We start from the raw sequence: 12,292 nt of genomic DNA, 5'->3' as shown, positions 1-12,292 counted from the left end.
TCAGAAGATTCACTGAAGTAGAAGTGTCCTTCTGCCAGGCTGAATTTGGCCCACCATCCCCAATTCTGTTGAATTTAATAAGATAAGCTCGTCTTTTCATTTCCTGACTGCAGATAAGGCTGACAAAATATTCTGGAATCAGTCACTGATTTTAAGACCTAATCATTCAGCCAGCCAAGCAAACGGAAAAGAGAAGCTTTTCTCATTAAGTAATGTCTAAGGGAAAGTTTAAATCTGTATTCAAATAAAACATCTTGGTATTTGTTGCTGCAGGACCCAAGCATGCAACAATGCATTGTGCATTTTAAAAGCTGTCTCACAGAAAGAGATGTGTATGTTCATGGAAAACAGAACCTTTTCTCTGTAAATGTTTACACAAGAACCTTTGGCAGAGAAATTCCCTGACATTCAGAAATGTTTGTCACATGATCTCTTTGTTTCTTTTCCATTCTAATCATCTCCTGCTCCAAGTTGAAGTACTAGCGTCCACTATTTTAAGTTAGTGATGATTCAGATGTTGCTTACACTGACTCTTCGAAAGATTAATTCATCAGTTGACTTTGTTTGTTTACATAAAGTGTCCTTCTTGCCTAATTTCCAACAATATGTAATAGGACAATGATGTGAGAAGCTCTTCAAAATTGGACCGATTCCTTAATATACTGAGATTGGGAACTTGCTGTTTACGTGTAGTGGTTACATAACAAGAACACAGCCTTTCAGTTGCTATTCATGACACCGGCATTTTTTAGATTGTGAGACAGGTTAATGCAGAGGAAGACATACCTGTAACACCTACTGCCTCAATGGTTTCCACTGCAGAAGGAAACCCCAACCTTTGGGTTGCCATGATACGTGTTTTAATGGAGCCACATAAAACGACAGTGAGCCCTATGCATGATGGTCAAAATCCTGACTGTTAAAGCCAAAGACAGAACTTGCCTTCAGCTCAGCCTCTTCCTTTCATCTCTATTCTGCCAAGTCTAGTGCCTAACAAAGTTGGTCAAACTTTTTAAAGTGCCAAAGTTAAAAAATGTAAAACTGACAACCAAGGCTGAAACTGAGAAACAATTATAAGAAAGTCACACCTTTTCCATCTCCTCTCATATTTTTTACTTGCCACTTGTGCAAGAGGAACCTGCACCACACTGCTCCCTCCTGCCCACATACCACCGGCACATTTCCCAAAGGTGTCAGCAGCAGCAGCAGTCTGTATAGATCCAAACCACAAATGCCACTGCCACAGGGAAAATACTACAATGCAGAAAGAATGGTCCCCAGCAGAATAATTTTTTGAAACAGAACAAAACACACGGAGATCACTATGAATAGAGAAGAGGGCAAGGAGATATGAAATGATTGGCAGAAAAGAAAAACAGAGGGAAGGTTAAGTGGAGTAGGAGAGTACAATTTCTTCCTTCAAGTTTAAACTTAAAGAGAAGATAAAAACACAGGGAGAAGGCCTGGCTTATGAATTAAGGAAAAAAAAAAAAACCTTTCCAAAATAATAGCTTTCTTACTCCAAGGTTGTGAACTTAAATATAAAAGCAAGCCTCAAAACACTTTATTTCTCATGGTCTCTTTTTCTTCTCCTCCTTAACAAAAAAAAAAAAAAAAAAAAAAAGGCACCAAGAAGCTAAACTTCACGTTTGCAGGGCAAACCAGTACTACCACGGACCTCAAAAAAAAACCCCCAAAAACTCCCCTACAAATGAACTCCTGTGCTTTCCAGATCTTCCTTTGTTCACTACAGTCATGTTCAAGGAGGACTCCCCATTTCAGAGAAACTGTATTCATTATCTCCAAAATACTGTCCTTAGCAGGTTACTTTTGAAACTGAGTGAACAAGGTTCTAAAGTACAATTTCCTGCTGTTTCTGAAGCAGGTAAATCTGATCAGATCTTTGGGGGGGGGGGAAAAAGTAAAACATACCTTCTTACTGCTGACATCTGTCATAGTGGGTAACTCAAGACTTTAACTGGAGATCAGAAATGAACACCAGCCTCCAAGGATGGCAATTTCCATTTAGATTTGTATAATAACATATCACATTTAACTACATCAATGAGGATCTCATTTACACCTGACAATTGTTTTGTACTTGTAAAAGCACTATTTCTGTGTGTTCCAATAAAATTAGTTTGCAAATTAAGAGAGGTAGACTGAAAATATAATCTAGATTCACTAAGATTTTGGGTCTAAATTTAAATATTAAGTTAATGTAAAAATGTAAGATATATGAATACCAGGACACTTGCAATAGCTATGCAAGTCAGTAGAAATTGCAGGTGTTCAATTTGTAGTCACTAAATATAAAAATTATTAAAATAGACAAACATCAGTAAACACAAAACAAATAACCTATGAAGAACAAAACATTAACCTTGCTGTGGTATTCATAAGATCATTGGTATTAGTGCCAGGAATGATAAATGGAAGGAAACAGCAACCAATTAATAAGGTATGTGCACTTCCCCTAATTTATTTCTTTCCAGATTAATTCAGGTCTTTATTCTAGAAAAACAAAACAAGGCAATTACCTATTTGTTTTAAGACCAAGAGTTTGCATCAATAATATGTAAAACTCACGCGAATAATTAGAAAGAAAATAAGTGATCTTGTTACAGTTATTATTCAAGATTTATACCAGTTTCTGGAAGCCTCAAATACTATAAATTCAAAGAAAAAAAGTATACTATCCATCACAAGTATACTACAATACTATAAATAACACAAACAGAACCAAGATTATGCCTGTTTCTCATCATAACAAAAGGCATTAGCAAGAAAAGTGATAAAACCACTGTAACGAGCAAGGACCCAAATCTCATGTCTGGAGAATGCAAGAAGGAAATAGGTGTGAAACATGTGCTACATATTTTCTGAAATCCTTTCTACAGGATATTTGTTCCTAAGGAGTACTGCAAGCAAAGAGCATCATTTGTTTCTCAGGAGTACCTTTGATCTTGCCAATTATCCCTCAGCCATTATTTATCCTAAACACCTTTCTGGGAATGGATTGTCTGGAGAAAGCAATCCAGCTGACAGCTCTGCCCCAAAGCACAGAAGGAGCAGTCCCTTCTCTTGTATTCTTAGTTTGATTAATATATCTGTTTTATGAAAAATTCAAATCGCTAATTTCTTTCCATACCATCTTTCTTGTCTGTTCTGTGCGCTTCAGGTAATTTTCAAATTTCCCCAAGTAAAAGTACAAGGAAGCTAAACCTACACGCAAGACACTCTGGCATTCTGCACTGCTGCAGTCCATCACGAGAACAAATTAAAATATTATATACATTAGCCTCTGTACTAATAAGTCTAAGGAAGCTTTCAGATGGAGCCAGCCTTGATCTTACCTGTCCTGTATCCTGTGTTGTTGAGGTACACTGCAAACGTACGTACTTCATGCTGAGCCTGCCAGGACGGAGAAGAACAGTTCTCATTGTTAGTGTAAGTGTTGTGGTTGTGGACGTACTTCCCCGTAAGAATAGAGGAGCGAGATGGGCAGCACATGGGTGTTGTCACGAAGGCATTGATGAAATGAGCACCTCCGTGTTCCATGATCCGCCTTGTTTTATTCATCACTTGCATAGAACCTGGAAGAAGAAAACCATCTCAAAATTACTTTCTTGTTTCAGTCACAAGAGCTAACTAAGAGCTCACGTGTTGTATCAGAGACCAGAATGAAGCACAAGCAGTAAGGGCACTGTAATCTCACAGTGAACCCAAACCCAAAGAGATTATTCTCACCCCTCTAGTGAAGTTCTCCCATTGTTTTAAGAAGGACCACATACTGAAGTCCTAAGTTAAGATTTGACTCAAACCTGTTGACATAGATCATAATGCTTTTTTAATTTCTCTCTCTAAGCTCAAGATTTACCACTGTAACTATCTGCACCATCTGTGCAGCTTTTCTAAAACCACCAGTATTGTTCCAGTAGCTGAAGGCAAGAACCAGCATGAAGTAGGCTGAGACAATGTGGCCTGAGGGTGAAATTCACTTTGTGCAGCAACCCTGACCAAAGTTTGCATACTCCTTAAGCATTGTTTAATCCTTGGTTTCAGAAGATACCTGATGCACTGCCTTTTGTGCCAACCTTCTGCAAAAGGCTGAGGGTTGTAATCACAGAATCATTGAGGTTGGAAGGGACGCCTGGAGATTATTTAGTCCAAACCCCTGCTCAAGCAGGGTCTGCTAGAGTTCTTCTCTAGATAGAATGTTCTTTTCCCTAATGAGGTATTAGCAGGTATTGATTTCTGTAACTTTCACTGAACCTAAGACAAAGTAAAGCCCTCATAATGACTTCCATAACCAGCCCACTGAGTTCTATCTATCCACTTGATCCATTTTGATAATAGTGTTATCCAAAATTCTCTAAATTTTCTTAGGCTTGGTTCTGCAGAATCAGATTTTTAGATGTCTACTTGGGACAGATAACACCATATAGTTTATAACCATCATCTAAAAACAAACAAGCAAGTTTAACTGGCAGGAACTTGGATGAATTGGGGTAACAGGAGTAAAAGTATTTTTGTCAACAATTACCAAAAGCCACACTGCTGCCAAATGGCTGTTCTGTTTCCTATTTAAGGCAAGGCTTTGGACAAAGACTGGATCTTTACCATAGACATCCACCTAGCTAAAATCTGGATCCATATCAGAGTTCTTCTTACATGCAGAAACACCAAGGATCAGAAGAAAAAATACATTTAGCTTCCTTCATCTATCTGTGCCTGTAGGTAGAACTGCACCAGAGTGAGTTATACTTGATCTAGGAAGAATTTCCATTTTCCAAAGAACTTGTAATGGTACCTGTCATCAGCATGACCTTGCAAAGGAGAGTAAACCTTTCCATCACCAACCCTCCCTTCTTGTTATGAGCAGGGAAAGCCAATAGACAACATGGAGATGAAGGTATGGGTTCATGCTGGAGTAGGATTAGGGCTAACTTACCCAAGGTTGAGTTGGATTAATAGTTCAGCTTTAATCAATGCATCCTGCAACCATCTGGCACAAACTGTATGTTGTTTCTGTCAATAATGTGTTTAGGTTTCTTCTAAGCTCTTTAGGCATGGATTTCATTATGAAATTGCAACAGTAAGTCGATTTGATACAGGGCACATTGATATAACCAGGAGTCAAAACCTAGAGGGAAAATGGTCATAAGCCACATACGAAATCTGACTCTCTGGCACCATGAAGGAAGGTTAATGGCTACTGTAGGTCATTTCACCTAAAAATTGCCATGGTATTAAGTTTTCTTGAGAACATTTTGTTGGAATGAATATTAAAAAATTTAAAAATCTGTTTGTGCATTTCTCAGGTCAGAGCACATCTCTGTCAGATCACTTTGGGACAAGAACCAAGGCAGGTTATTGCATTCCCCCTTTAGAACTTCACATATCAAAAAGAAGTTTCTGAAGAAAGCAAGGTTTTTTGTTTCCATAACATGCGGGGTAAATGTTAGTGCTCAAAGGCACTAACACCACAGTTAACAATTGTAACAGTCAATTATACGTTATGTGACCCTGAACACTGTCGACGTTTCCTCTGTGTTGTCTTATGAGCTAGCCGAAGCATACATAGGCAGACCAAAAGAATGTTTTGTCATCCCAATATTAAAATACAATTTAACAACCCCTTTAAATGACAGAGGCATCTGTGCATAAATAACAGTACATGTTAAGACTCCCCTTGGGGACAGTAACCTCCTTTAATAAAACTGCTGTAATGACAAGGACCTATATATCAACAGTCTTTAATACAAAAGCATATGATCTAATCTGCTTCCCTGGGTTGAGAACTAATACAGAGTGACAGATCAGTGGAAGATAAAAATCCAGCATACTCTTCTGTACAATCTTAAATAGGCCAGCTTTAAATATTTTAAACAGCATTAAACCAGCCAACCAAAAACTTACTTTCTTCAGCTTGCCTCCAATACAAACATAGAGTTGTGAGAAAAAGCAGAAATTGATCTTTCTCTGGTAGAAGATTAGTTACGTGTTAATCAGCAACTGGAACCTCACCAAATCACCTTCTGAGTTGGAAAACCTTCCGGGGTTTCATTAGTGGATGTAGCAAGGGAAGTCATGTTTTGAAGTGTGAGTATATAAGTCAGAAAATGTTCTGTTACCTGTCTAAACCACTGATAATAAAAAAAAATTATTTAGTAGTTAAATGTGAAATTTCTAGGCTATTTAAAAAAAATGTCCATTGGACTACCGTGAAAATATGAAAATTTAATCAATTTGATGCATTCAAGCTGCTCACTGAACAAAGCGAAGCAAAACCTAGGTTGAAATTCCACTTGAAATTTGTGTGGTATCCATAACTTTGCTTAGCGTGTCTTCATAGTTCACTTTAGGGATAAGGCTGATATTTTGACTAATATTAATGGAGAAAATATACCAGTTATTTATGAAATAATATTGACTTCATCATTAGTTGTGTTTTGTTGTCAGAGGTCATAATTTACATGAGTTTTAGGGAGCTCCAGCTGTTGAAGAACTTGTATTAAGTCCCAAGTGACTTAGTCTACTCTGAAGCACAATTTAAGAAGTGGTATCCATAAGCAGATAACTGAACCCCAGAATGTTAATTAACTGTCCCTGAAAGCCTTCTATTTTTATCCTATTTGAACCTCATTAGACACCCTTTTCACATCTTCATTTCCTTTTTTTTCCCTCATATTTAATTTTAACAAAGATCTAAGGCCCTAATCTCTATGTATGATAACTAAGAAAAATTATCTTCCATGCCACTTTTGTAGTTTCTCAGAGGAAGATGTAGGAACATACAAATCACCTTTCACTCAGACTTCTCTAACGTGGCTGAAATATCTTCTGAATAATCAGATCTTTCTCCAACTATGAGATAATGAAATAAGCTGGTTTGTTAAACCACAGCAATATGGTAGATAAACCTAATTAAACTGGAGATGCTGAGTCCATCACACAGGGGACATCAGCATTATACTAACTTGGACTTAAATGGCTCTAATGGGGAAAAAAAAAGTCTTTGTTTCTAATTAATTCTTTCTCCACATCAGTATCTTCCTCTTCTTTATATTCTGCTTGTCAGTACAACTCTTTTGATTCAACTGAGTGTGTATGTTTCAGTAGTTCTTGGTGTTCTCATTTGTCTTCTCCCATTTGTATCCATTACAATTTACACTCGTTCTCCTTTGACCTGGAGATTCTGCATCCTTTTCATCAGCCCCTCATCAGTCTTTTCCTTTTTTCAATACAAGGCTGAGGTTTGGTTTCCCAAGTAAAACTCATGATTAACAGTAGTGAAAATTAAAAAAAAAAAAAAAAAAAAAAAAAAAAAAAGAGAGAGAGAGAAAAAAACCCCAACACAGTTGTACTCCTTTCCTGAAAGGATGACATTCTCTTTCTGGTAAACTCCACCTGCTACTGGTACATTGTTAAATCTATCTTAAATTAAATAAAGGAAAGGCTGTTATGAGCACTTGAGATTGTATTGTCTTCCCTTTTGCCTCAAAAGTAGCCACAAAAGAACAATGAAAGCTACAACACCCACCATTTACGGAATATTCTTAGAAACAGATGAAATCTTAGTTATGCACAGCTTTCTCTGCTACACTTTCATAGCTTCCAAGTTTTCCTTAGCTTTTATTTGTAATTCACATCTTGTTTTTATCTTTCTTAAATGCATTAACCACAATCCCACAAATGGCAATTTTTATTAACTTGGACAGCTCACTAGACAATAGACAAGAATAAAAATTAATTCGAACAAATTTGGGGTCTCACAAAGCCATTAGTGGCAAATGACAAATATCAAATCTCAGCTTCATCAAATGGATTTTCCTTAGTTAGATCCTAATTTGTGTGGACACATGCCCATTATGCTTGAAATTGGAAAGCATCAGATTATCAGAGAAGAGAAATATACTGCCCAAAGGACTTAGACAATTGCATCAGAAACAAGCAGGCTAGCATAGAATAGAAGATGATAAATTTTTTAGGACCACCTTCTGAGCCTGCAAGATAATGTACTTTGGTTCTTTTGGATATACATTATTGAAACTGCTTTTTTTGTGATCCAAATAACCATTTTTTAAAAAAAAGTGACAAGGACAACAACAAATCTTCTGATCCTACTCATTTGAAATACATTTGTATTTGGTGGGGTTACTGCCATAGCAGGCTTTCTCACCACCTTTGAGACCAATGTGACATCTATGATACTGCAGACATGCAGTAACACCGATAAAAAGGACGCATCTGTAAGAATGCTGCCACGTTGCTGTGATTAACTTCTCAACTAGATAAGTAAGTGTGTTAAGTAATACAAGTTGATTAACTGTACTGTTATGTTCTGTTTCTTCTGTGAGGTCTGTTTTCCAATTTTTCCCATCCATACTAGAAATTTGATGCAGTAACTGTCAAAAAAACCCACCAGACCACACATATACAAGCTCTCATCTTTCAGATGATCCAGGCTTTACACTCACTTAAAAGCATATTTCCAATGCAAAATTATTAATGTAAACTGGTTTGCGTTAATCACTTCTCCTAACTACAGACAACATTTGGTAAATATAAGCTTCTTCAGGTAACAGAACAAAACCCAAACTCTGTCAGTTAATTCATTATTCCAAATCATTAGGCAAAGTGTGTGTTCAATCTTCATCTCCTTTCTTCAATAATTAACGTAGCATTGAATAACACAGTAGAACCTTTTCAAACTAAGTGATTTTGGTCAGCAATTAACTACACATCTAAATGGACAATACCAAGAATAGTATGACTATTTTAGGTAACATTTAAGTAATTAAAGTTAAAATTGTATATGTAATGAATGTCTGCAATTACACAAAAAAATTTGGGTAATTATATGGTGCAATAATCAGTTATGAATTTAAACCTACTGCTTTGGCATGTAGCTTACCAGGTTATATGCAATTGCCAGAAGCATAGTTTAGGTGTCTAGATGAAGACAGATAGGCAGGAATCTCATATTTCCACAGAAACAGGAAGTTTGACATTTTAAGTGGAGACTAACTTTTGCTGTCCTTGAATTGCATGCAGACAGAAAGTATTTTTTACATAAAGGTAGGTTTAAACTTTTGGTACTTGTTCTTCCTATCATTTTTCGCACTGAAAAAAGATAATTATTTCGAACGCAAGAATCTAGCTTCAAGGAAAAGCAGTGCCATAATTGTTAGCTAAAATTCTCTTTATGTTGGGCTCTTACCAAGTTCTACATCCTGATCATCAGTAAGAACAAGGATGATGTTCGGGCGGATGTTTCTACGGTCTCTTTGAAATCTTCCTTTCAGACGCTGATTTAACAGGAAAGCTGAACTTCCATCCAACAGTGATAAAACAGTCATCATGAATAATCCAAGGACAATACTATGCTGTGCCATATTGTGCTGCTTTATTGTTCTCTCTGAACAAGGTAGGTTAATGGCTCCTATTTCTTTTTTGTTTGCAGGTCTCCTATAAGGGAGATGGAAACAAGTATTTATCTATACCTTGACCCCCCTGCCCCTCCAAGGAACAGCAAGGTTCTCTCCAAATCTAACTCCTAAGAAAAAAAAAGCCCACACAACAACAAAGCAACTGAATGTTTTTCTAGTGCCAGATAGAAGCAGAAACTTGAAAAATTCACAGTTCATAAGCCATTACCAACGCAGGCAACGAAGTTTCACTCTATGCTCAAATTTGGCAGCAAGTTCAAGGATTTAGCAGGGTATCAAACTCTTACTTTTGCTTTGATACATATAAAAAGCAATCTTCTTCCTTAAGGTTCTGGGATGTTTTGAGATGACATTTTTGTTTACTGCATCAAAAATGCAGATTTTGAAGGAAAAAACCCCAAGTCTATCCATATTTTTAAACAGGACTGTGGTAAAATGTACTGAGCTAACAACACATGCAACTTCATGGAGCAAACAATGCCAATTCATAGAGGATCCTCAGGTAGAAGACTTGTTACATACTGATTTATCTTGCAAATTTCATTAGAGAGCAGAGCTGCCCAGATCTTGGAACTATGGTATGATACTGTTTGAAGTCTACTACAGCTTTGATGTTAGTGTGATATCCCTTCAGCATTTCTGTTGGCTTCCAAGATTTTTTTTAAAAAATATCATTACTATTAATGAACACATTTGAAGGCCCATTACTACAAATGTTTGGGAATGGATGCATCAAAATGATTTGCACTGCCTATGACTTCTCTCCATCATAAATAAAATGCCCCAAAATTGACTTGTTTGCAAAAAAGAGCATGTCTAACTGGTACTGCTCCTGTTAATGAGCCAATAAAAAATTCCAAGCAATTCCTACATGGAGATTCCAAAAAATGAATAAGCGTGCTGAAGAATTTTTGAAATCATAGTTTTGCTCAGTGATTTTCTGGTACAAAGGGATTTTCTCTTGCTTTTGGAAGTCAAAATAACAGTATGAAACTGTATTGAAAATATCAAGTACTAATTATTTCATCAGATCCAGTGATCAATGAGTCAGGTTTTGATGAATTCCCTACTTGCTGCCTGCCTTTTCCTGGACTGGTGCCAACAATCTCTTGTAATGCAGTGAAAAATCAATTAAAAATGACACAAGGGAGACTATCTGCTTTTTGTAAAGACCAGAAATGCCTGAGCAGAAAGAACCTAGCACAGTGTGTTTTACCTAAAGAAATACATTGGCTATTCTATCCCTAAAGCCACTTGGGAAAACAGTTTTTTCTCCAGCAGATTATTTCATAGCTACATTATTACTTCGTCTCTGTCAGCGTCTGTTCTTTGAGATAAACTTTCTTAATCAAAGTTCTCATGCAATTGCAAAACCACTGGTCTGAAAAATTATACTCGGCTTCTATGCTTATTTAAGAAATGCATATTGAATTTTTCATATAAGTCAACAGATACGTAGCTATAGTATGAGGCAATATTTATTAAGGCTGCTTTCCAAAAATGTACACTAATAGGGTTTTGAGGAAACGAAAAATCCTTCTTCCTTACTAGTCTCTCCAGTGAGTTTCACAGGCAGGTAAAATTAACTTATTTCATAGAAACTAAAAATTGATTTTAAGTATCCTAGCACTTGTTCCAATGGGTAGGGAAAGAGAAAAGTCTAACTTCCTAAGTTTACAGATACATCTTTAGTACCTCTGCTGATGATCAGAGATTTGCCAGGCTATAGCAGAAGGAACATCAACAAGTCCTATCAATTTTCATTCCTTGTACTCAGAATTCCATCTGCAGCAGTACAACTGGGAAGAATCATGTCATATTCAATGTGCTGTTACTGTCCAGAGTAGTCCAAAGCAGCTTGAGAGGCAAACCTGGATCTGTTTCAAAAGAAGAGGGGAAAAAAAAAAAAGTTAGTTTAGCAGGCATATATTCCTGGACACCAGCTTTTGGGGGAAGGGGGTGGAGAAATGGCTTCTGCTCGCTCTTCAGAAATGACTCCATATGTACTTCTGTTTTTTCTTTTTTTTTAAAAAAGCTGACAACATAGATGTTTTCATTATATACAAACGTTTTTCTGAAGGTCTAAAAGTTAACGTGCGTTTTTTCCGCTCTGTACTAGCCAACTGCTTCACGGAATAATAGCATTTGCTGACTTTTCTTGCAGCATTTAGAAGGCTGTCCATTCTTGTTATATCTGCTCATAACTACATTTACTGTAGAGTATTGTGCATGTAACAGTCTTCCTTGCATTCTTCTCACATGTTTTAAACAAATGCATGGAAGTAACCTCATGACCTCATTGCCTCTCTCCCCTCAGCCTGTCTTTTCCTCAGTTTATTGCCCCTCACTCACTCCACTGTATCTAAAGATAGAAGTTGTCGCCAGCTCAGAGAGCTGCTTATACATATATAGATAGATAAGCAATATAGACAGATGTCTACATTTGGGGGTGTACATAAACTGCTATTCCACAGTTATTTTATCCACACTTGTATATTTAGGGTTAAAAGAATTATCTCTGGGAGGATACTGCGGGTGGAAGAGAAAATTTCATGTCAAGTACAACAGACATCTTCTACCAAACTTGTCATCTCTTTCTCAACCCCCTCCTCGATGAAGATTTTTCAACTATTCTGATGTGTTATGTTCCTATTATTATCAGGGTAAGTACTGCTGGAAACCAACTCAAAGTATGTAATTATGTGCAAAATTCATACCAATAACTAGGTAAGAAAATTAAAGCAATTTTAGAAAATAACCTATTTCTTGAAGTATGTATTCATAAAAGGCAGACACGCTACAACTAACTGCATATACGCAGTAAAATCTAAAAGCCA

At 36.7% G+C, this 12,292-nt stretch overlaps 1 protein-coding gene across 3 annotated transcripts in view; it reads right to left on the bottom strand.

Annotated features, from left to right (window-relative positions):
• The window catches only part of SULF2 (sulfatase 2), a 62,186-nt gene extending 52,720 nt beyond the window's left edge, over positions 1-9,466 (bottom strand). For all 3 annotated transcript variants that reach the window (XM_059827014.1, XM_059827016.1, XM_059827015.1), the window contains exons 1-2: positions 9,227-9,466; positions 3,357-3,596 (exon numbers count right to left, since the gene is read on the bottom strand). In XM_059827014.1, the coding sequence (XP_059682997.1) occupies positions 3,357-3,596; positions 9,227-9,401 (415 nt within the window). In that variant the 5' untranslated portion in view covers positions 9,402-9,466. The remainder of the gene's footprint in view (positions 1-3,356; positions 3,597-9,226) is intronic.
• Between the last annotated feature and the right edge of the window lie 2,826 nt (positions 9,467-12,292).

This window comes from Gavia stellata, chromosome 20, assembly GCF_030936135.1.
Source record: "Gavia stellata isolate bGavSte3 chromosome 20, bGavSte3.hap2, whole genome shotgun sequence".
Classification (NCBI taxonomy): Eukaryota; Metazoa; Chordata; class Aves; order Gaviiformes; family Gaviidae; genus Gavia; species Gavia stellata.
This window is presented reverse-complemented; position numbering and strand designations above follow the sequence as displayed.